Source organism: Peromyscus eremicus, chromosome 7 (assembly GCF_949786415.1).
Source record: "Peromyscus eremicus chromosome 7, PerEre_H2_v1, whole genome shotgun sequence".
NCBI classification, from domain to species: domain Eukaryota; kingdom Metazoa; phylum Chordata; class Mammalia; order Rodentia; family Cricetidae; genus Peromyscus; species Peromyscus eremicus.
This window is the reverse complement of record NC_081422.1, coordinates 89937663-89962198: the sequence shown is the minus strand read 5'-3', so window position 1 is coordinate 89962198 and position 24536 is coordinate 89937663. Positions and strand designations below refer to the sequence as shown.

Sequence of the window (24536 nt, the reverse complement as noted above, 5' to 3'; positions counted from 1 at the left end):
ATCATGTTAACTTTTTGAGACAGAGTCTTGCTGTATAAGCACTGGCTAGTGGAACTCACCTTTAAAGCTGACCTTCAAGTTATGATCCTCTTGCCTCTCTGCTTCTTGAGTACTTGGATTGTAGGTATGCACCACTATTCCTAGTAGAAGGCAACTTTAAAACATTTATTTAAATATTTTTAGTTTATATGTATGAGTGTTTTGCATGCATGTGTATTTGTATACCACATGTTTGCAGTGAAGACCAGATCTTCTGGAACTGGAGTTACAGACATTTGTATAGGGAGCAGAGGAAGCCCTGAGTGAGTGGAGTCCTGAGTGAATGTATATTGTTGACATGAGCATAGCCATGTTGAGGACTTCAGTGACTCAGCCCCTCCAGGATAGTAAAGTCTTACCCAGGTAAGGCTCCAGAGGAGTGGCAAATATACCATCAGGTGCCCAGGTGTGAGTGTTTATGAAGGATTGATAACATAGTTTATGAGTGTGCAAAGACTAGATATTTGTAGCCTGAGACAACTACCTACAGAGATCTCCTACTGAGAATAGCTAAGCCCTCCCTCTGTGCTATATATATTAAATATGCTGAGAGGTTCCAGAGGTAGCAAAACCCTACCTGCTCCCAGCTTTACTGTGTGTGTGTGTGTGTGTGTGTGTGTGTGTGTGTGTGTGTGTGTGTGTGTAGTTTGCCCTTTCTTCATTCCCTTCCCACACTTAGTCAAGGTTCCAGGACCCAAGCTTCACAGGTCATGTTATACTTGTTTACCATCATGTGGGTGCTGGGAACTGAACTCAGGTCTCTGCAGAGCAATGAGTACTCTTAACCACTGAACCATCTTTCCAACCCACAAAACTTAATTTCTCACTAAATATTTGAATTCTTCATGCCTCTTATTTTCCCTCTTAGACCATATTTATCTTTACTTCTTTACTATTTGTCATCTCTTATCTCCCCATTTGAAATTTTAAGATCAAGAAAGTACTTGCCTTCTATAGTTTGAACAAGATCACTCCATAGACAATTTTATTACAAGTATAGTTGTCAGCTGGTTGAGAAGTCAGCTTTTCAGAATAAGCCTTTTGTGTGCTTTACATATGGTTTTGATTCTCATTGTGGTAGTGTTGAGATATGGCCAGTCTTAGACATGGTAGCACACATCTATAACTTCATTACCTAGAATGCTGAAGCAGGAGGATCATAAATTTGAGGCCAGCAGAGGGTATTTAGAAAAGTAAAATTACTTGGTCTCAGGTATTATTATACATTGTATCCAAAGATGTTTGCATTGTATTGAAGCAATGTTATTTCCAAAGAAGAAATAACAACCTCTTCCATCATTGATTTCCTTGTCTGTAAAGTAGAGCTGTTAAGTACTTTAGAAATATTTAGGTAATACATACTAATTTAAAAAAACTGTGATGTTCAGTTTTTACTGAATGTAGGGAACTTTCACACTTGCAAAGTAGAAAAGCATAGAAATAGTTGTAAGTTGAACCTTACAAGCTGAGGAGCACCACTGTAGTGTTTCCTGCTCTTGATGGTTTCAGGCATCAATGTGGTTACTATATGGCTTGTCTACTCATTCTCTTGACCCGTGAATTATTTGTAAATGTGTTCTGCTTTATATTCATTTATACAAAGGATTCCCAGATTTCTTTCTCCTGGTAACTTCTCCCTTAATTCTGAGGAATTAGAGAGTATAATTCACTTCTAATAAAGTATAAAGTAACAAACTAAGTTTTACTCTTTTAAAACATAAAATTCCGATCTTAGGGTACATAGTGGTTTGAAAGAAAATGGCCCCCAAAGAGAGTGGCACCATTAGGAGGTGTGGCTTTGTTGGAATAGGTGTGATCTTGTTGGAGGAAGTGTGTCACTGTGAAAGTGGGCTTTGAGGTCTCATATGCTCAAGATATCACCCAGTGTCTGAGACTACTTCCTCTTGCCTGCAAGTCAAGATTTAGGATTCTCAGCTACTTCTCCAGCACCATGTCTGCCTGCACACCACCATGTCCTGCCATGATGATAATGGACTAAACCTCTGAAAATATAAGCCACCCCTTAAATGCTTTCCTTGATAAGAGTTGCCATGGTCATGGTGTCTCTTCACAGCAATAGAGACCCTAACTAAGACAGAAGTTGGTACCAGGGACTGGAGTATTGTGATAGGCCTAACCATGTTTTTTTGTTTGTTTTTTTGAGGAATTTGTACTTTGGTACTTTGAGTTAGGAAAGCAGTGGAATGCTTTAAGCACTACTTAATGGGCCATACTAGTAGAAACATGGAAGACAATGGTTTGAACTGTGGGGGGCTGTGTACCTGAAAGGTTTCTCAGATCCCACCCATGGTCCCACAGCCACTAGGACCCAAGTAAACACACAGAGGCTTATATTATTTATAAACTGTATGACCTATGGCTTTAGCTGCTTGCCAGCTAGCTCTTTCATCTTAAATCAACTCATTTCTATAAATCTACGTGTTGCTGCATGGCTGTGGCGTTACTCATCTGCTGACATCTTGCTGCTCCTTGGGCGGTGGCTGGCATCTCTCTCTCCTCTCCTTTCTTCTCTCCATATATCTGCTTGGATTTCCTGCCTGCCTCTAAGCCACCTTGCCATAGGCCAAAGCAGCTTATTTATTAACCAATGGGAACAGCATATATTCACAGCATACAGAAAGACATCCCCAGCAGGGCTGGCTCAGGCAGTTTCAGAAGAGAAGAATTTTAGTATGTTGCCTAGAGATCTTTCTTGTGATATTTTGGTCAAGAAAGTGACTGCTTTTGCCCTTATCCAAAAACTCTGCCTGAGGCTAAAATGAAGAGATTTGGATTAATTTCTTTGGTAGAGGAAACCTCAAAACAGTCATGTCTTAGTTAGGGTCTCTATTGCTATGAAGAGACACTATGACCATGGCAACTCTTATAAAGGAAAACATTTAATGGGGTGGCTCTCTTACAGTTTCAGAGGTTCAGTTCATTACCATCATGGCAGGGAACATGGTGTCATGCAGGCAGATGTGGTGCTGGCTACATCTTGATGAGAAGGCAATAGGAAGTGGACTGAGGCACTAGGCATGGCTTGGGCATATATAAGACCTCAAAACCCACCCCTACAATGACATACTTGTAGTGTGAATTCTAATTGGTCTGAATAACAAAAACCCAGAGTCAGATATCAGGTGAAAGCTAAAAGATCAGAGAAGCAGAACAGCCAGCCACTAGAGAGACTTCTTACCTCTAGGAATCCTCAGACTGAGAAGGGGATGAGCTCTTGTTTCCACCCCACCTTATCACTTCCTCTTTCTGCCCAGCCATATCACTTCCTATTTCCTTCTCCAAAATTCTGGGATTAGAAGCCTGCCCCTCCCAAGTACTAGGATCAAAGGCATGAGATCCCAAGATCTGGAATTAAAGGTGTGTGCCACCACTGCTTGGCCTCTATTGGTTAGCTCTGCACTCTGATCTCCAGGCAAGCTTTATTTGCTAGAGCACAAACAAAATATCACCACACATACTTCCTCCAACAAGACCACACCTACTCCAACAAAGCCACAACTCCTATGCTACTCCCTATGAGCTTATGGGGGCCAGTTATGTTTAAACTACCACATTCCACTAACTGGCCCCCATAAACATGTAACGGTATCATAATGCAAAATGCATTTAGTCCAACTTCAAAAGTTCTCATGTCTATCACAGTCTCAACAATGTTTAAAAGTCTGAAGTTCGAAGTCATACAATCTCTTAACTGTGATCCCCATTCCAAAACACAGGGAAGGAACATAGTGAGGAGATACTGGACCAAAGCAAGACTGAAAACCAGCTAGGCAAACTCCAGACTCTGCATCTCCATGTCTGATGTCAAAGTACTCTTTAGATCTCCAGCTCCATTCAGCTCTGTTGACTGCAACACACTTCTTTCTCTTAGGCTGGTTCCGCTCACTGTTAGCAGCTCTCCTTGGGAGATATCTCAGGGCTCTAGCATCTCCAACATCTTGGGTTCTCCAAGGCAATCCAGGCTTCAACTTCACAGCTTCATGCATGGCCTCTCAGGGCCTCCATTCAGGGACAACCTTGACACATGCCTGGCCTCAGCGGCTTTTCTTAGGTGTGAAGGCAAATTTCATAACCCATTTTTTTCTGTCCTTAACTCTAAAGCCAGAACCATGTGGCTGCCATGTTCTACTGCTTGCTAGAACTGGAACATGATCCCCTCATTTCAATTCTGTCTTCACCAGCTTCCTGTGTTTGATAATTTCCTTCACTGCCTAAGCTTGGCTGTTCTGGAATTTGCTCTATAGAACCAGACTGGCCTCAAACTCAGAGATCTGCCAGCCTCTGCCTTCCAAGTGCTGGGATTAAAGGCATGCATCACTACACCCTGCTCTAAGCTTTTCTTTAATTCCTTTTCACAAGTTGAGAATTTATCTGGGTATCATCTTGCCCTGAGGTTACCAATCCCTTTATTCCATTTCTTAATCTGAGGCAGACAGAGCACTCATATACAGAAAATAGCTAAATAAATCTTAGAAAGAAAGAGAGAAAGCAAAAGAAAAGTTTAGAGCCAAGTGTGGTGGTACATGCCTTTAATACCAGCACTCTGGGAGCAGAGGCTGGAGGATTTCTTTAGTTTGAGGCCAGCCTAGTCTATAGAGCAAGTTCCCGAACAGCCAAACTTAGGCAGTTAAGGAAACCATAGAAAACAGAAAGCTGGTGAAGATGTAATTGAACAAGGGGGCCATGTTCCAGCCCCCAGTAAACAACAAACCTTGGCAGCTTCAGCCACGTGGTTCTGGCTTTAGAGTTAAGGATAGAAGAAACAGGTTATATAATCTTCCTCTGCGTCTAAGGAAAGCCACTGAGGCCAGGCATGTGTCAGTGGTGTCCCTGAATGGAGGCTAGAGAGGTGATTGCATGAACTTTGTGAAGGTGAAGCCTAGATTGCCTTGGAGACCCCAAGATATTGGAAATGCGAGAGTGAGATACATGCTGAGAAAAGTTGCTAACGGAGTGGAACCAGCCCAAGAGAGAGAAGTATGTTGCAGTCAACAAAGCTGAATGGAGTTGGAGATTGGAAGAGTGTTTTGATATCAGACATGGAGATGCAGAGTTTGGAGTTTGCCCAGTTGGTTTTCGGTCTTGCTTTGATCCAGATTTTCTCTCTATGCTTTCTTCTTCATGTTTGGAATGGTAATATATATCCTGTGCCATTATATGTTGGAAGTATATGATCTGCTTTTTGATTTTGATTTTACAAGGGACTGCAGTTAAGAAATTGCATGAATCTCAGAAGAGACTTTGAACTTTAGACTTTTAAATAAGTATGAGACAGTTAGAGACTATAGGGACTTTGGAAGTTGGACTGAATGTGTTTTTGCATTATGATATGGCTTCAAGCCTTTGGGGGCCAAGGAGTGGAATGTGGTGGTTTGAAAGAAAATGGCCCCAAAAGGAGTGGCACTATTAGGAGGTGTGGCCTTGTTGGAGTAGGTGTGATCTTGTTAGAGGAAGTGTGTCAGTGTGGAGTTGGGCTTTGAGGTCTCATATATGCTCAAGATACCAACCAATGTCTGAGACCACAGACATTGCCTGTTGCCTGTGAGTCAAGATGTAGGACTTTCAGCTTCTTCTCCAGCACCATGTCTGCCTGCACACCGCCATGTCCTGCCCTGATGATAATAGACTAAACCCCTGAAAATGTAAGCCACACCATTAAATGTTTTCCTTTATAAGAGTTGTCATGGTCATGGTGTCTCTTCATAGCAATAGAAACCCTAACTAAGACAGGATATTTATAAAGTTTATCATTGATCACTTTAACTTTAGAGTTTAACCATTTCAGACTAAAACATCATGCTATTAGCAACTCTCCCAGTGCATAAAAACAACAGAGTCTAATTTTTGTGTCCATGTTGGCACTGTTTTGCAAATTTTATCTAAATGGCATCATTTGGTTGCTTGTGGATTCCTGTATATGATCCTGCATTAAGTAATTTCTTTGTACTTCTTTAGGTCTTTTCTTTTTCTAAACTTATGTGTTACCCACATAATCTAATTGTCTAGTCAGCTGGGGATTTGTGGAAACACTATTGATCCACCTGTAGCTTTCTCATTTCCAGAGTATCTCTTGACATTTCTGGTTGGTCCCCTGCAGGCCTCATCTTGACCTGCAGTCTCAGTTTAGAGAAGCCGGTTTTCCATTGGTCGTTTTGTCCAGTCCACTATTTGGTTCTTCTAGCCCAAAGTTACAGCTTTACTAGCTTGAACCAGATAAAAATACACCTCTTTATTGAACAGGGAATAGGAAAGACTGAGGCAGATCTCAACCATAGCTTCTTAAACTCAATGGGAGGGTCATGAAACTTGTCAACAGTAAAAGGTTTGTGAATGTGAAACAGCTAAAAATTCAAAATCAAGAGCAAATTTGGAGTGTTTTTGGCATCACGTGCCCATATTGTGTTGTGCAGCTTCCCTGAAACCCTACTTATGCCTGCATGCCATCTGTAATGGTCTGATAGAATTCATCAATGTAGATATATCAATGAAAGCACAAAGATAAGTTGTCCACACATACTTGGTAGTTCTAGTGCAGGCAGTTGCCTCTTCAGAAATACTTAAGATACAGATAAACTAGATATTGTGGTGTATGCCCATAATCTGAGCTACTTGAAAGGTTGAGGCAGATGGACTATGAGCTCACAGCCAACCTGAATACTTAAAAAAAGTCTTCCTGTTCCCAGAATTCTCTGCTTGTCCCGCCTATACTTCCTGCCTGGCTACTGGCCAATCAGCATTTTATTTATACAGAGCAATATCCACAGCACATTATGAAGAAAGTAAAAAGTTAAACAACTGCCAGGTGGTGGTGGTGCATTTAACCCCAGCACTCAGGAGGCAGAAGCAGGCAGATCTCTGAGTTCAAGGACAGCCAGGGCTACACAGAGAAACCCTGTCTCGAAAAACCAAAAAAACAAAAACAAAAACGAAACAAAAAAACTAAACAACCAACTGAAAAGGTATTTGAATCACTTTTGACTAGAGAATAATCAATGGAAAAGTGGGTTATAGAATACGAATGGGCATTTTACAGAAGCATAACTGTATATTAAGCATAAAAGAATATTCAAGCTTCTAAAGAAATAGAGATTAGAACAGTCTAAAGTTCCATTTACTATTAAGTTGGCCAGGTTTAAGATGACAATGCCTGATACAGTGGACATAATGAAGGCATGTGGGGAAATTCTCTCTTCTTATTTTATGGCTTTCAGTAATCTCTCAGAATATACAGCATGCATGCTTTATTTACCCAGCAGTTTGAGCTATGTATAGGGTGTAAGAATTAAAGAGTATCTGTTGTTTCATTTTTTAGTAGAAACAAATTAGGAGCACCTTCAATGCTCATTAGTAGAGATCCAATGGACAGCCTTTAAATGGAAAGCCAGTTGTAGGAAAGAATGAGATGCATTGAAATATGGTGACTGTAGAGGAGGGTTGTGGCATTCCAGGTTAACAGATTGTCTACTCTTTAAAATGACAAGTGTGTATTAAATTTACTTGTAAAAGAAACATATGGATTATATTTCCCAAATTTGTGAACTAAGATTTATATTTAAATGTTTATAAATAAAGCATTTTGATGAATTTTTGTTTGTTTCCTATTTTGGTATTGAAATAGGAATATTTATTAAATTACAGAGAGTAAAAGGGATTATCTCAATTAGGTAGTAATTATACATAACTGAATAACTTCACTCATAACTATTTGAAAAATCTTTCAAAATTGTAACCTGACTTATTGTAGCATATGTTAAATATATTTAGAATGCTAAAGTTTGGTCTCTGGGAGAGGAAAGACTTAGTAATCATTCAGTCCATATTATATTATTTCTAATACATTTCCTTTAAAATTATGTGGGTTCAGGAATAGAAATTTACTTTATATTACAGACGATTTCTTTCTGTATCATTTGTCTTTTTTTATTGACTTATTTTTTCTAAGATTATTTATTATGTATACAGTGTTCTGTCTGTATGTATCCCTGTATGCCAGAAGAGGCACCAGATCTCATTATAGATGGTTGTGAGCCACTATGTGGTTGCTGGGAATTGAACTCAGGACCTCTGGAAGAGCAGCCAGTCAGTGCTCTTAACCTCTGAGCCATCTCTCCAGACCCATTTGTCTTTTTTTTAAAAAGAGAAATCACAAGGTAGCTATCTTTTCAATTAACTTTATCTGATTATATAAACTATAAACAAAAATAGAATTAAGAAAGGAGAAATGTAGGTTTTAAATTAGACCACTAAAGTATTTGTGTTCACATTTTCCAGACTAACTGAAATGTTAAGTGATAGGAATTATAGACAGAATATTTCTCCTACAATTAAGATGTTCAGAAGTAAAAGAATATTCAGTTTAAACATTGTAAATTTTTATTTTCTTGAGGCATGGTGTTCTACAGTCTTAATGTAGTTATGCAACTGACAAATGCATTTAACAAGAAACATTTATCTGAAGAGAAACAACAATAGTGTTCTTCTGTATAGTCATAAGTACAATTAAATTGTGGGTTCTTTATTCTTTTTTATTTATTTATTTTCTTGAGAACTTTCCACACACGCACTGTTACCTATATCACTCCCACATCTCCTTTCCCTCTCAAGCTCTTCATGTGTTCCCCCTCCTAAATCTATGGTCTCTTAATTATTATTGTTAAGTATTTATACAACCTCCCGAGTCCATTTAATCCTGCTTGTATGTATATGTGTCCCGGGCTGACCATTTGGGATTGGACATCCTATACATGAGCTACCCTTGGAGAAATCTAATTCTTCTCTCAGCAGGCGTTGACCACCTACAGCTCTTTATCTGGAGTGGGACCAGATGGAATGTCCACTCTCTACATTGGCACATCAGCTTGCGATGTCATTATGCTGGTCTTCTTCAGGCAGCCATATTGTTGAGATGTCATGGGCCATTTTGACTATAGTAGTTTCACCTCTCTGATCTCTGACCCCTCCAGGTAGGGGCAGCTCTTACTATTATCCTAGGTCGGCCTGAAACCTGCTTTGTAACCTGCAAACTCCCAACCCTGTCTCAGCTGCCTGAGAGCTGAAATTACAGCTATACCAAGGCAGCCAAAAGTTTGAAAAGAGACAGTAACTTAAACAGGGGACAACATTTTCCAATATTTGTTCCTCAGAATATTTAAGTTTTAGGTGTTTCTCCTTATGGAAATTATCTTGAAATAAGCATATTTGTATTTATATTTTAATGTTTTATATTTTATAAACATTGTATATTCAAACTAACAAGGGTAATTTTTTTTACATTGTGTAATCAAATGTTATCACAGGTTTCGTCTTGATATCTATAGATGTCTGGCCAGCCCAGCTCTAATAATGCTAACAGAGGAGGACCCGATCCTGAGAGCCTTTGAACTTAGTGCTGACTTAAAGGAACTCAGCCTCGTGGAGGTGGAATTCAGGTGGGGAGAATGGATGTTGTTTGTCTTTTGTCGTAGAATATTCTGCTTCAGTCTGTTCATTGGCTGAATGATAATTTGTATTTATTTACATTTAATCTAAGATGACTAATGTCATTGCCACTTGGAATTTTCTTTCTCGGTCAAAGGAACATATCTTGGTGCTGTTTAGTTGACTCCGCCTCAGTCCTTTGCTCTTCTGTAACCGTTCTTTGGTAACCACTTAGCCCCCCAGCAAATCTCGTGATCATCCTTATGGCGAGTGTCTCTAGTTCCCTCTTATCAGCTCCCATTTGCAAAGTGCCGACAGGGACTGTACACGAGCCCACTGCCTTGTCATGGTTGCCCCTGTGGCCACATCTTGTGTGGCTGTATTCCATCTTGAAAAGTCAACAAAGTTCATTCACACCTGTTGGAGTGGGACCAGAAACTCACAGTTTTCTTTAGCCTTAATTCAAGCATACATAGTGTGTTCTTGAAAGTTCCGAGTCCAGAGACTTATGAAAGATTACATGTAAGTTTTCAGGTTTAGAATTACTATTCTTTAAGTACATTACATTAAAAAAAAAAAAAACCCGATATGACATCTATATACTTTGGTGAACTCATAAAACATTTTAAAGAAACTCAATTTTATTAGCACATGAGGCTGTGAATAAATTCTATTAAATATGAAAATTTTATTTTAACCTTGGTTTTGTTTCCATATAAAATAGAATTTATCTAATTTATTCCAAAAAAGATTTGAACAACTGCTATGATTGTATTATAATCATGAACTAATAAAGTTAGATTCAAATGTTACCCTAGAACTTAGTTATTTCAACCTGGTGTTTAATAAACAGAGAAAGATCTACAAAAACTAGATGTTTTTGCTAATGTCAGCAACAAGTTGGCAGCAGAGTTAAAACGTAAAGAAGCAAAGTTATTAGCTAGGCATGGTGCTACATGCCTGCAGTCCCACCATTTGTGAGGTGGAAGCAGGAGGATTGCTGTAAGATGGAAGCTAGTTCCCTGGGCTACATAACAAACCTTGTCCCAAAAAACAGAGACAAGGGTAGGGTGTGGTGGCACACTCCTTTAAACCCAAATCTTGGGAGGCAGAGCTCACTCTTTTGAGTTCAAAGGCCAGCCTGGTCTACCTAGTGATTCCAGGCAGCCACAGTGAGACCCTGCCTTTAAAAACAAAAAGCAAAACAAAACAAAATGGGACAAAATCCCCATAAATTATATTTGGGGGACAAGATCTTTCCTCATCACTAACTGTAGCTCTGTCTAAACTGTACAGTCACTTAATTACCTTCCCATAACCTATTACAGATTAAACAGTTTAATAAATTGTATGTTTTGCTCTAGCAGTCTGTTAAATGTTTATTTAAAGATGAGATGTCTTTGTAATAACACTTCTGATGCATATTCCCATCTGCAGCTGTAGTCCTAAACCAAAAGGCATGTAATGAATACTTCATGTGTTAAAGAACTAGTTGTTAAACAACTAATTGTTCTCAGGTTATGTAGTAATGCAGACAATGAAGAAATGTTTGCCTCTACGGAAAAGTTGTGAGTTTTGAGTCTAGCTAAATACAGCCATTCATGGGAACGTTGACTGTGTGCAAAGACTAAGCAGCCTTTCTGTTCGCCTTTCTTTTTTCATGGGGCAAAAAGCTGAATAAAGTAATTTTCTAAAGTCCGGCCTCTTATGCATGACTCATAGTTGTTTGTAATATACTTATTTTTGGTTAGCTGAATTATAAATTTCATGTAATTGATATTTAATGAATAATTATGTGCTAAAACTTCATTTCTCACAAACTATGTTAAGTACAGTTTTTATAAGTAAGTCAAAGACAGCGGTAAGGTTTGGAAACTAGCACTTCCGAAGAGAGTTCCTTAGGAGGCGCTGTTAGTGTTTTTCTAACTTGAATTTCACTCAAGTGAACACTTTAAATATCAGTCCCAATACTTTTTCAGTATTAGAAGTAGCATATGTATATTGTAGATTTTTATATGTATATTGTAGAAAATTACTATAGGAAAAAATACTGTTTTTATAGTTTATGTGAGTAATGTCAAGGGAAATTTTAGCCATCTTACAGAGAGAGAAGTGAGTTGGGTGAAAAACTGACCAACAAGTTTTATAAGTGCTTCTCGGAGTATCAATATATTAAGTATACTGTGTTCATCTGAAATCATCAATGTGGGCACAGGAAGCATATTTCTCTACAGCTGTGGAGAGTATCTGAAGCTCCTGTGATTGTCAGCAGGAAAAAGGGCAGATCTTATGTAGCCCTGTCAGAATTTAAATATTACTGAGTAAAGTAATTTCTAGTGATGCAATCTCATTGGGCAGTGGGAATGGCATTCCTAATAGTGGACTATGCATTTTGTAGGAATGATTATGAAGAGCTAGCTCGTCAGTGCAAGATGTTTGCTAAAGATTTGCTTGCACAAGCCAGGAATTCTCGTGAACTGGAAGTTATCCTAAACCATACATCTAGCGATGAGCCTCTTGACAAACGGGGACTACTAGAAGAAAGAATGAATTTAAGTCGCCTAAAACTTGCAATCAAATATAACCAAAAGGAGGTATGAAGCTTTCTGTGATGTATTTAAATTATTTTCTTTACCTTGCTTCTCAAATAAAATAAAAAGTTATAACCATATAGATACACATTCATAACTCAACATTGTATATACAGCTTAAAGGAAAGCCCATGCGAGTATCTGAAAATGATTCTGTTTGTAGGGTTGTCACTCAAATCTCTGGTGTCTGAACATCAGCCAGGACCATGAATAGCATGGTCTCAGTAGGCTGAGTGCTCAGATGGTCACGTCCACAGAAAGTGGAGCTCCTGAGAACTCAAAACTGGAACCTGGAGCACACAATCACAGTGGGCAGTGAGGCCATGGGCCAAGAAGCAGCTAAGGGCTGACTGGAATGTCTTCATGTGTCTGTGTTTCTTGGGCTTTTCACAGCTTGGTGGCTTTGGGGTAGTAGGCCTTTTTACAGGGCAACTCCTAACTCTAAAGGTCAGTGAAGAAGGTAAAAGAAGCATGACCTTGAAGGAGGCCTTTCAGAGGTCACATTGTGTCCCTTCTGCTAGAATGTAGTCCCTTCTGCTGGCTATAGCAATCACAGGTTACTGAAATAAAGGACAAATGGGAACAGTGATTTCCTCCTCTGCCCACCACCTCTTGATGACAGGAATATTAGAGAATCTTTGTCCATGCCTCAAACCACTGTAGACTTAGAACATTTGCACTTGAAATCTTGTTATTCTAGATACCACTTAATAGAATTTCTAATTAAATTATCATTATATTAAAGATATCAAGTACAGTAGTAGGGCTGATATTTGGGGAAAGGTGACACCCCCTAAGTTCTGGCTGCTGCTAAAAAATGGTTTGGGAAGAAAGACTGTTTCAGTCCCAGGTATCTCACCTTGAGGGACAAACACTGAAATCCAAACAGAAGAATAAGGAATGAAGTAAGGGGCTGGAGAGATGGCTCCGTGGTTAAGAGCACAGGCTGCCTTTCTAGAGGACCTGGGTTCATTTCCCAGCATCCATAAGGCCGCTTACAACTGTAACTCCAGTTTCAGGGGGTCCAATGCTTTTTTTTGGTCTCTGTGGGCACGAAGCAGCTGGTGCACAGACATACATGCAAGCCATGTGCTCATACACTTAAAAAAATTAAAGAATGATATAAGACCTAGTTGCTAAAAATGAGTATAGTTGTATTAGAAAAATTCTTGATAAGTATGATAAGATGCTGTCCAGTTATTTTTTTATTGCAGACTAAAAATCTGTGAATTAGATTCTAGTCCAGAATGAATCTGTTTTTGTTTTTGTTTTTGAAGACAGGGTTTCTTTGTGTATCCTTGGCTGTCCTGGAACTCACTCTGTAGACCAGGCTGGCCTTGAACTCAAATTTACCTGCCTCTACCTCCTGAGTACTGGGATTAAAGGCATGTGCCACCAAAATCTTTTTAAAAATGTAATATTCACAAAATACTATTTTATGTTACTTGAATAATATGATTATCTATACTTTGGTAATATGAAATCTGATTACATTATACTAGAAAAATATTGTCATTTAAATTTATAACCTAATTGTACAAGTTAACTTCTGTACTTGTACTAGAATTTTGTTTTTATTTGAGATTTTTCTTCTCATATGAAATTCACTATTAACCAACTTTAAGAGTATTTTATTTTGCTGGATGGTGGTGACACACGCCTTTAATCCCAACACTCTGGAGGTGGAGGCAAGAGAATCTCTGTGACCCAGCCTGGTCTATAGAGAGAGTTCCAGGACAGCCAGAGCTGTTACACAGAGAAACCCTGTCTTGAAAAACCAAAAACAAAAAGAGTATTTTGTTTTTAGGGGGCTAGAGTAGTGGTTCAGTGGTTTAGAATACTATTGCTCTTGCTAAGGACCCTGGTTCACCTACGTGGTGGCTCACAAACATTTGTGATTCATTTACAAGGGATCTAATGCTCTGTTCTTACCTCTGTGGATACCATGCATGTACACGTGTAGATAAAACATACATACTCATAAAGCTTAAAAATAATTTTAAAAGAGTGTTTTAATGCTCAGGCCTGTAATCTGAGCTGCTGAGGCAGGAAGATCACAAGTCCACAGTCAGCCTGGTCTGAGGAGTGAGTAGCTGAGTTGCAGAGCATTTGCCTACCATGAGGCCTAGCTTCAGGCCTCAGCACTGAAATCAGTATCCCTGAAATAGTTTAAGTCCTTCTTAGTGTTTTCATGAAGTGTGTATAGATCTAATACATGGACCATTTTTTATCATGCCATCTGGGTTTCTTACAACTCAGGAACTAAAGCCAGCACTTTCTCAAAGATTAGTTAGTGCTGTCTACGGAATGCATATTAACTTTCAACCTTTATTCATATTCTTATGTCTTTGTACTGGCTTATAGTCTTTAAGTGTGATCACCTCAGTGCAGTAGTCTGCTAACACTTTTAATACTTAAAATGGCAGTGTGCTATGAATAAGGTGGTATCCTAAGAACTTGGTGCTGAATCTTCACAAGTTTACAAGGAGCTACTATTACTAGCCAGATATTAGAGATGAGGACTAGGAAGCTTACACAGGTTGGAAACTTATTCATGGTTGTCTTTTCTGTGTCAGAACCTGGATTTGAGTCGCATAATCAGGCTCCATAGTCTATGCTCTGAACCTCTACACTCTTAGTTGTAAGAGGAAGAAAAAACAAACCTATGTACAGTGTGTAGGATTTTTCACCTAATTGTAAGATTTTGAGTATCAGCTAGTTACTATTTAAAGGTTTTATTTCCCTATTTTGTTTTTTATGTTTCTGTATGTCCTTTTCAGTTTGTCTCTCAGTCAAATTGCCAGCAGTTCCTGAACACCGTTTGGTTTGGACAGATGTCAGGTTACCGCCGTAAGCCCACCTGTAAGAAGATAATGACTGTTTTGACAGTTGGCATCTTCTGGCCAGTTTTGTCACTGTGTTATTTGATAGCTCCCAAATCTCAATTTGGCAGGATCATTCACACACCTTTTATGAAATTCATTATTCATGGAGCATCATATTTCACATTCTTGCTGTTACTAAATCTCTACTCACTTGTCTACAATGAAGACAAGAAAAATACAATGGGGCCAGCCCTTGAGAGAATAGACTACCTTCTCATACTGTGGATTATTGGTAAGTGTCAAGTGAGTTTGAAAGATTTGCCTTTGTTATTTAATATTCCTTGCTTGGTGACATTATGAACATGGAGTTCAATTTGCAGTTTTGTCCTTTGGCACAGCTAAGACATGAACATTTTCATGATCATTTATCTAATACTTTTACAAAGGTTAATGTTCCCGATTTTATAACTTTGTATTAAAATACATGAAAGTCAGAAATTGTGTGTGTGCATGCACACACGTGCACATTTGTGCTGGTATGTATACATGAGTGGGTATGAATGCAGTGTGGGTGTGTTTTGTGACAGAAACTTTCTTGAGGAGATGCAGCACACATGTCTACTTATCCCAGATATGGATCCCATGGCAGACCAAAGTACGGATACCACCACAGTCCAGTTTGATGAACCAGTGAGTTTTATTGGGGTTGTTTGCAGGGATATGGGTAAGGGGTTATGTAAAGGAGCAGAAATAACTCAAAGAGAGCTGTATCACCAAAGGCCACCCCAGCATGAGTTATAGCTCACAAAGCTAGGAACATGGAGCACATTGCACAGTTTACAGGCCACCTACCTGGTTGGAGAGTGTCCTTTCCAGGTACCTCAGTTGGTCGAAACCTCTTCCAGGCTGGGCTGGTTTCTGTGCTTCTAGGCAGCTGGTCTGGTCTAAGAGTTTTTGTAGCTTTACTTGTCTGACAGTCTTCTTTGAAAGCTTGGCCTCCTTTGGTCTGACAGGGACTCTCAGGTTTTATTGTTTACTTTAGAAGGGAAGGGGAGTAGTGAATCTGGTTAATTTCAGGTACTTTCTGAAGCTATTTTGAGTTGTTTACGTTCCTGCTTAAGGAGCTTCTCTACTGGATGGAATATTTCAATCTCCTGTTACACAGCAGTGTACATGTGTAAATAGAGGCTAGCAATAAACCTTGGGTATTATTCCTCAGGAATATCCACCTTATTTCTCACTGAGAGGTGGCCCTTGCTGATTAGACCATGCTAGCTGGCCAGCAGGCCCTAGTGATCCTCCTGTCTCTGCTGTTGGTATTGCAGGTATATGCTGCCACACCTGGCTCGCTCACTCACTCTCTCTCTCTCTCTCTCTCTCTCTCTCTCTCTCTCTCTCTCTCTCTCTCTCTCTCTCTCTCTGTGTGTGTGTGTGTGTGTGTGTGTGTATGTGTGTGTGTGTGTTTGCATGTACATGTACATGCATGGGTGCCCAAAGTCAGAGTTGGGTGGTTATGTTGTTCAATTGATCTCCACCTTGTTTTTTGAGACAAGGTCTCTCACAGAACCTGGTTCTCACCCATGTGGATAGCCTGGCTGGCTCTAGGGACCTGTCTGTCTCAACCTGCAGAGCACTGGGGTTACTGATGTGCACTGCTGCACCTGGCTTTTTTTGTCCATGCTGGACATCGGAATTCACTTCCCCAGTCTTGCCTGGCAAGCGCTTTATCAACTGAGCCATCTCCCCAGCCCTAAAAATTATTTATCCTTGGACTATGTTGTTAATGATTATTCAACAGCATAATTTTTATGAGTGAATGCTTCTGTATATGGCATAATTTTTCTAGGTATCTTAAAACTTAACAAATTTCAGACTTTCAAATGTCTTACAACCATTTTGTTTCATTGTCTCAGTGGTTTTATTACTAAGAATTTATGAAGTTTTGTAGTTATAACTTACTTTATATTATGGAGATTGGATTTAAAGGGCTCCCATGTGAGTCACTCTGTAGGTCAGTTTTTTGCCTTGGTAATCTAAGCTCTGAAGAAATGATAGGTTTAAAATAATAAAATGTTTTTATTTTCTGAAAAACATTTTATGAGTCTTACATTGTATAATAAATGTATTACATGACATTCTTCAGGGACTAACTGTCCTGGACCTTGTTTTGGTGGAAAGGTAAGGGATCGTGCAGAATCCCATTGCTTATTTATGGTCTTTTAGAGAATCCTTTTCTTCTTTTGTGTGTCTTCAGCTTCAGCATGCCCCAACTATCCATTGACTGTTTATTGTAGAATAAAAGGTTATAAAATATAATCTGTGGTATATTGATTATATTTATCTTTTGATTGCTGTTCTTGTTTGCATTATTAGATAAATGCCTACTTTTTGTTTTCCTTCTACTGTTAATTGTAATTTTCATATATTGTAATTTTAATATGAAAAAATCAATTATTTTCAAGTGACTTGATTTCAGAGTCAAGTCAAATCATGATATATTAATGTGTAAAGTTAGGTAGGTAGAATAAAAATAGTACACTAGGTTAAAGAGGAATTTCATGTTAATATTTTCCAGTTTCCTGTTTCTTTACTTACCTAAGATTTAATGTTTTAATTTTGAAAATAATTTATATTTCCCACATATTATATGTAGCTTTCTAATATAAATTTTTATATTATTAAGTTTAAAAGGTTGTAAAAAATATCTAAGAAGAGACTTCTTTATATTTACTTATGCTATTTATGAAAGACCCTTATATATATATATCTTATCTTGAATATAAGATTCCTTGAATAAACCTGTTTAGTAGAAATTATAATATTCTTGGATTTTGTAAATTAAGATTCAGATTCATCAAGTCTAGTAAAAAGAATCCATCTGTTTATATATCTTAACAGTAAATAAAATTCACTAGACCCAGACTTATAACATTTTTTAGATAGCATTGATTTTCAGAAATGATGGCTATTTCCTCTTAAATATGATGACCCTATTTTCAGTAATGTTATGTGTGTATTCATATGTATTCCCCTGCTTACATAATATGATCAGTTTTCTAACCCTTGTCGGCCTCGCTAGAAGGATTGATGAGTTAAACTAGTAAATTTCCTGGAAGTTTTTTTACCTTGCTCAGCACAGCTTCTACTTTGAAACAGTTAGATGTGAATGCTCCTTGCCAGGCATGTCTCCTTACACCTGTTAAATAACTTGACCACTCTGGGCCTCCTTAAATATAGATATCTAAACTTGTTATAATTGGTTGTCTAGGAACCATTTGCCCGTTTGTCTAAAGTCATTCATTAGTTTAGTAATTTCAAGGAAATACAGTAACTTTATATTCATAATGACCAGATTATTTTCTGCTATTCTCTAAGGCTTCATTTAAAAAAATAATGTTAAACCATTTTTTTTTATTTTTGGTTTTTTGAGACAGGGTTTCTCTGTGTAGTTTTGGTGCCTGTCCTGGATCTCGCTCTGTAGACCAGGCTGGCCTCAAACTCACAGAGATCTGCCTGGCTCTGCCTCCTGAGTGCTGGGATTAAAGGCGTGCGCCGCCGCCGCCACCACCACCACTCGGCTTAAACCATTTTTTAAAAGGAAGGAGGAAGGAAATAATTTGCTGATGAATATCCAGAATAGTATCATTTTTCTTAATGTTTTTGTTTTTAAACATAGTAGAGCATCTATTGCAAAAACATATATTAAAAAATGTTGTATATCCCCTTTGTCCAAGCATAGAAAGGAACAGATACAGCCCCTACACTCATTGGCATTGTGGTCTATGAGGCACAAACAATACCACCAACAATAAATTTAATTTGAGAATCAGTGAACAGTTGCAGACATGTTACTTTACTAAGGAAGGATCATGGTGCTAGGGTACCAAGTATATTATGTAGGTGTGTGCCCAAGTCAGGGGGGTAGTTAAAAAGATGTTGAGGAAGTAAGAAGTGAACTAAAACATTGTCTTAGGGTTTCTATTGCTGTGATGAAACACCATGACCAAAATGCAAATCGGGGTGGAAAGGGTTTATTTGGTGTACACTTCCACATCATGGTCCATCATTGAAGGAAGTTGGGACAGAAACTCAAACAGGACAGGAACCTGGAGGCAGGAGCTGATGCAGAGGACATGGAGCGGAGCTGCTTACTGGCTTGCTCATCATGACTTGCTCAGCCTCCCCTTTATAGAACTCAGGACCCCCAGCCCAGGAATGGCACCACCCACACAATAGGCTGGGCCTTTCCCCATCTATCACTAATGAAGAAAATGCCTTCAAGGCAGACAATTGAGTGATATAGCATGACACTCGAGAAGTCATCCAAGCTTGAAGTAGAAATACCTTAATATCTGCATACAGGTAGTATGTGACTGGGCATGGATGAGACATTAAAGGAGAAAGTATAAAGTGGGAGAGAGGTTCAAACCTTTAAAAATCTCAAAATAGTGCAACCTAATGCTTACTAAATATTACTAATTCTAAGAAGCAAAGTATACCCAAAACAAATGGAACACTGATAGTGTAGTGATGGCATTGCTTGTAATAGTTTATAGTTATGTTTCCCATTGCTACTCTAGCTCTGTTTTACACAGTGTACCCTAAAATTTTGAAATTCATCAAGTATATGATCCTTATTTTAGAGGTATGTGTGTGTTAAATGATAGAGGAGAAACTGCCTACTTGGCAGTGGTTCTCACTAGACTTTCACATGTCTGCCTTTTTAAAGACTGATTTAATTTAATTTATGTATATGAGTGTTTTGCCTGCATGTATGTGTTTGCACCACATGTATGCCTGGTGTCCATGGAGGTCAAAAAAAGGGCATTGGATGCCCTGGAGCTGAACTCATGAATGGTTGTGGAGCCACCATGCAAGTGCTGGGAACCAAACCCGGGTCCTCTGTAAGAGCAGCATGTGCTCTTGATTAGTAAGCCATCTCTCCAGCCCCATGTCTACCTGTTTTGATCAAAGGCCTTCTCCAAATAATGGAGTAGAGTTGTATTTAGATAGAATCCTGCATTGTACAGAAGTAAAGCATTTTCTTGGATCAGCATCTAAAGTGTTATTTGGCAATGTTTTATAAGTAAGATTTACACATTATTGTACACCATGATCTAGGATGAGATAATAACTTGAGTTCTTAGAGAAGGTATGACTGTGAATTTTATAGTTTGTGATCTCTGTTCCTGGGGTGAGGTTGAACAAGATGTGTTCCCAGATAGTTTTCATCTCTATTCCTCTTAGGTAAGTAAGAAAATATTTAAATTGATAAAATACAACCTGCAAGACTTCTTCATTTAACATTTTTAGATGGTTTTTATCACTCATTTTGGACAAAAAGTTACCAAGTAGAATATTCATGTTCTTTTTTCTGTCAGTTCTATATGTGTTTTAGTTTGTTTCTACATAAACTATAGTACTACATAATAAAGGTGTTATTCCAAGGTTTCATGTTTTCACATGAAATTATTCTGCCTGCTGGTTAGCCAGAATTACTTTATTTCCATTCATGTGTTGTGTTGTAGCTTTGTTCTTCTGTTACTTCATAGTCTCTTTAAAATGCCTTAATGATTAGTCAGGCATGGTGGCACACACCTTCAATACCAGCCCTTGGGAGACAGAAACAGGCAGTACTTTGTGAGTTTGAGGCTAGCCTGGTCTACCCATCTAAGTCACTTTTCTGAGGTACATTATTATTTGAGTACTAATTGTTGGAGAAGTTCTATTGTCTTTGTGTTTTTGCAGTGGTACATAGATATCTGGAGTTTGGCCAGGGGTAGTTTTTCTTGATAGAAAAATCATGTCTTGCATTTTGAGTGGGTGTTTGGATCTGTTTTCTGTTACCTGCACTTGTCAGGTTGTAGACCAGCTGAATGCAGCTTAAGCTTCAGTCTTGGGGCAGTTGACTGTGATGATAGAATATGGTGTTAGAAGTAGTCATGGCTCAGTGTAAGCTAAGTGAAGTTTCTAAGCCCAGGAGCAGACCTTCTGTAGTGTTAGAAGATTCTCATAGCCAACATTTGGAAATCTATAGGATGTGCTCAGAAATTGTCCTCAGGCAGCTGGAACCTGTGGAGTTGGTGATTGAGTCTAGCATCCACACTGGAGACCAGCAGCCCTTAGCTGCAAGGATGGGGTGGAGTTGGTGTCACAAGTCTGGGCTCCCTATCTGAGGAGGAGGGGCCAGAGAGGGGGCTAGAAGGTAGGTGTGGGACACATGGTCTCCAGGCAGGTCATAGGGTTGAGTAGAGTTGTCAGCGTGAGTCTAGAGTCCCTGCCAGAGTGTTCAGAGTAGAGAAGAGTAGAATTAGTGGCTGAATCTGGGATCTCTACCTGAAAGGGATGTGGAAGGGCAGGATTTGGTTTTGTTATGAATGTGAAGTTTAAAAGAAACAGGAGTTGGGGTTGATTCAAGTTTTGAATTGATTGACCTTGAACACTAGAGAGATGGAATGCTCATAACTGAAATGAGAAACTCTGTAAGTGTGGTATATTTGAGATAAGCTCAGTTTGGACACATCTTCAATTAGCGGTGCAGATCAAAACAGTGCCTAAATAAATTGAGTTTAGGAGAGAGGTTTGGAGATAGAAATTGTTATGTAAATATAAATTGAACTTAAATGTATATGTTTAAGGAGCTGGGAGACAGCTCAGTCAGTAGAATGCCTGCTGTGCAAGCTTGAGGACCTGAGTTCAGGATCCCAACACCACATAAAAGCCATGTACTACAGCATGCGTCTGTAACTGTGAAGACCGAGACAGGTGGATCCTTGGAGCTTGTTGGCCAGCCACCAGTGAGCTCCGAGTTCATTGAGACCCTGTTTCAAAAGGTAAGGTAGAGAGGGAACGAGGAAATCAGCTGACATTGGCCCCTGGCTTCTCTACATATGTGCACACATGCATACACCCACTGATCACACAAAAAAATATAGATATTTGAAACCTTTTGTTACATAGATGTCACTTAAAGCCACTAGACTGGATAAGGTCATTAATATATTATGTGTAATAGTGAAAAGTGTCAAGAACAAAACCATATGTGTGAGTGTGTGTGTATGCATGCGTGCGTTTATCTTGTCCTCTTAGTTTGTTTCACATCACTTAACATTCCTTTTGGGGCAATATGAAACTTAAGGTTGTTTTTTTTCAAGTCACATGAAACATAAGTGTTTTTTTCTTTCAAATTTTAAAAGCTTTTCACTAAAAGGCTGTCGTTCCCCCACTCCACCCAACTCCCACTGCTTTTGGAATACAGCTGTAGTTAACCCAAGCACTATAAACACTTTGTCTCTTAAAGTATTATTTAGCTTATTGAATTAATAAATCTTTTTTTTTTTATTGTTTTAGGGATGATTTGGTCAGACATTAAAAGACTCTGGTATGAAGGGTTAGAAGACTTTTTAGAAGAATCTCGTAACCAGCTCAGCTTTGTCATGAATTCCCTCTACTTGGCAACCTTTGCCCTCAAAGTGGTGGCTCACAACAAGGTGACTGTTCACTGTCAGTCAAAGATACAGCATCTATTTAAAAGACTAATATGCTTTGCCATGTAACTAAGAGTTACTATAGACCCAAATGTGTGTCTGGTGTGTTTTCATAAATAATCTGTGTGAATCCAGTTGCTTACTTTTTTAGTAGTTTGAATGGTTTACCTTTTCAGTGATGGTTACCTGCCATACGTTGGGTCTCATGGTTGATGTTAGATATACTGCATCTAATTTTATCCTTACAATTGATCATTACCTACCATATGCTAGGTTCCATGGTTGATGTTAGATATACTGTGTCTAATTGCATTCTCACAGGAATTCTTTAAGACAGAAGTCCTTATCCTCATTTTGGAAGTAAGAAAATGATTCAGAGATATTAAGCAACATATCTAAGTCTATAGTGTTTTAAAAAAAGATGATTTAAATCCAGGTGCTAGATATTTTCTTTCTACCACATGTCTTATTTCTTCATTTAGCTCATTTACCGTACATACTTAAGACCTCTTCTAACTTTACTTTCATCAACATTTATGCCTTCTCAAAACCACAAAATGTAATAGACTCTATGTTAGCTATGGGGTATCACATTTAAGGGACTAAGATATACAATATTTCATGATTTTTTTTTGGCTATTTATACATTATAGAGCAAAGTGATTCTATTGGCTTACTTTATTTAACATCTGCTTCTTTAATTGATCAATAGTGTGCAACATGTTGGTCAGAGAGAGACTAAATGACTGGAGTAAGAAGTCACTAAAAAGTCAAAATTGGTCATATGTAAATGAATGGCTGATAGTTGGGGGGCATTGATTTTTCAGACTAATTTCTTTAGTTCTAGAAGTAGTTTTCTAATCTAAAACAAACTTTGAGAGTGGAAGGATTTGTGGCTAACAGTTCCACAGAACAGCTGTTACACAGTCTCTGCAGTGGGACAGTAGATGTCCCATGTCTAGATACAATAATGCATTTCTTTACTTGAAAGGGGGGCAACTTTTGTGGTTTGCTCTAAATTCCTAGGTCAAAGGACTAGGTTTAGTATGACCTAGTATGACATCTAATTAACTGACAGCCTACATTCTCACAATTTGTGTTACAGAATTTAAGGAAACTAGCCAATATTTCCTCATAAGAAGTTCAATGATAATTTTTTTGTTTCGTTTTCCTTTTTTTTTTAAGATTTATTTATTTATTTTGTGTCTGAGTGATCTATCTGCATATACACCTTCATGCCAGAAGAGGGCATCAGACCCCACTGTAGATGGTTGTGAGCCACCATGTCGTTGCTGGGGTTTGAACTCAGGACCTCTGGAAGAGCAGCCATTGCTCTTAATTGCTGAGCCATCTCTCCAGCCCCTAATGATAAGTTTTATAACTTGTTTAATTTTTTTAACCAGAAAATTTCTGGTAAATTTCTGCATATAAAGTGGTATTTTCTAGCATACATGGAAAGCTTCTGTTTGGCTAAAACATTATTTAGATCTCTTCCACAAGAAGACAAGATCATTTTCTTGAAGACATTTCATGATATTGCTCTTCATTTTTCTAATTGACTTTGGCTTCTCTTCCCGCCTCCAGTTTCATGACTTTGCTGACCGGAAGGACTGGGATGCATTCCACCCCACACTTGTAGCAGAAGGGCTGTTTGCATTTGCTAACGTTCTGAGTTACCTCCGACTCTTTTTTATGTATACAACCAGCTCGATTTTGGGTCCACTGCAGGTAAATAAAGGTCTTAAGGAAGGTTTGTTACATGCCACGACTATTGCATCTGCTTATCCACTTCAACACTGTTCTCATGGTGTTAAAACTACACTTGGCATCTGAAAATGATTATCAAGTACTTTGCTTCTGGCTCATTGATAATTTTCTTTCAAGAATTGTAACTTTATCAAGCTGTGGTCCATTGGCCTCCTTCCTTCATTCTCTGGCCATAGATATCCTTAAAACAATTGTTATGCGACTGGGCAGTAGTGGCGTATGCCTTTAATCCCAGCACACTGGAGGCAGAGCCAGGCGGATCTCTGTGAGTTCGAGGCCAGCCTGGTCTACAGAGTGAGTTCCAGGACAGCACCAAAACTACACAGAGAAACCCTGTCTCGAAAAAAATGAAAAAAACAAAACAATTGTGCTTCATAGAAAGGAGTAAC

The 24536-nt window shown here is 38.6% G+C and overlaps 1 protein-coding gene across 2 annotated transcripts in view; it reads left to right on the top strand.

The window, feature by feature from the left end:
• Trpc1 (transient receptor potential cation channel subfamily C member 1) overlaps nucleotides 1-24536 on the top strand; it is a 57039-nt gene that overhangs the window by 21930 nt on the left and 10573 nt on the right. For both annotated transcript variants that reach the window (XM_059268381.1, XM_059268380.1), the window contains 5 exons: nucleotides 9357-9488; nucleotides 11876-12071; nucleotides 14849-15185; nucleotides 22244-22383; nucleotides 23965-24108. In XM_059268381.1, coding sequence (XP_059124364.1) covers nucleotides 9357-9488; nucleotides 11876-12071; nucleotides 14849-15185; nucleotides 22244-22383; nucleotides 23965-24108 — 949 coding nt within the window. The remainder of the gene's footprint in view (nucleotides 1-9356; nucleotides 9489-11875; nucleotides 12072-14848; nucleotides 15186-22243; nucleotides 22384-23964; nucleotides 24109-24536) is intronic.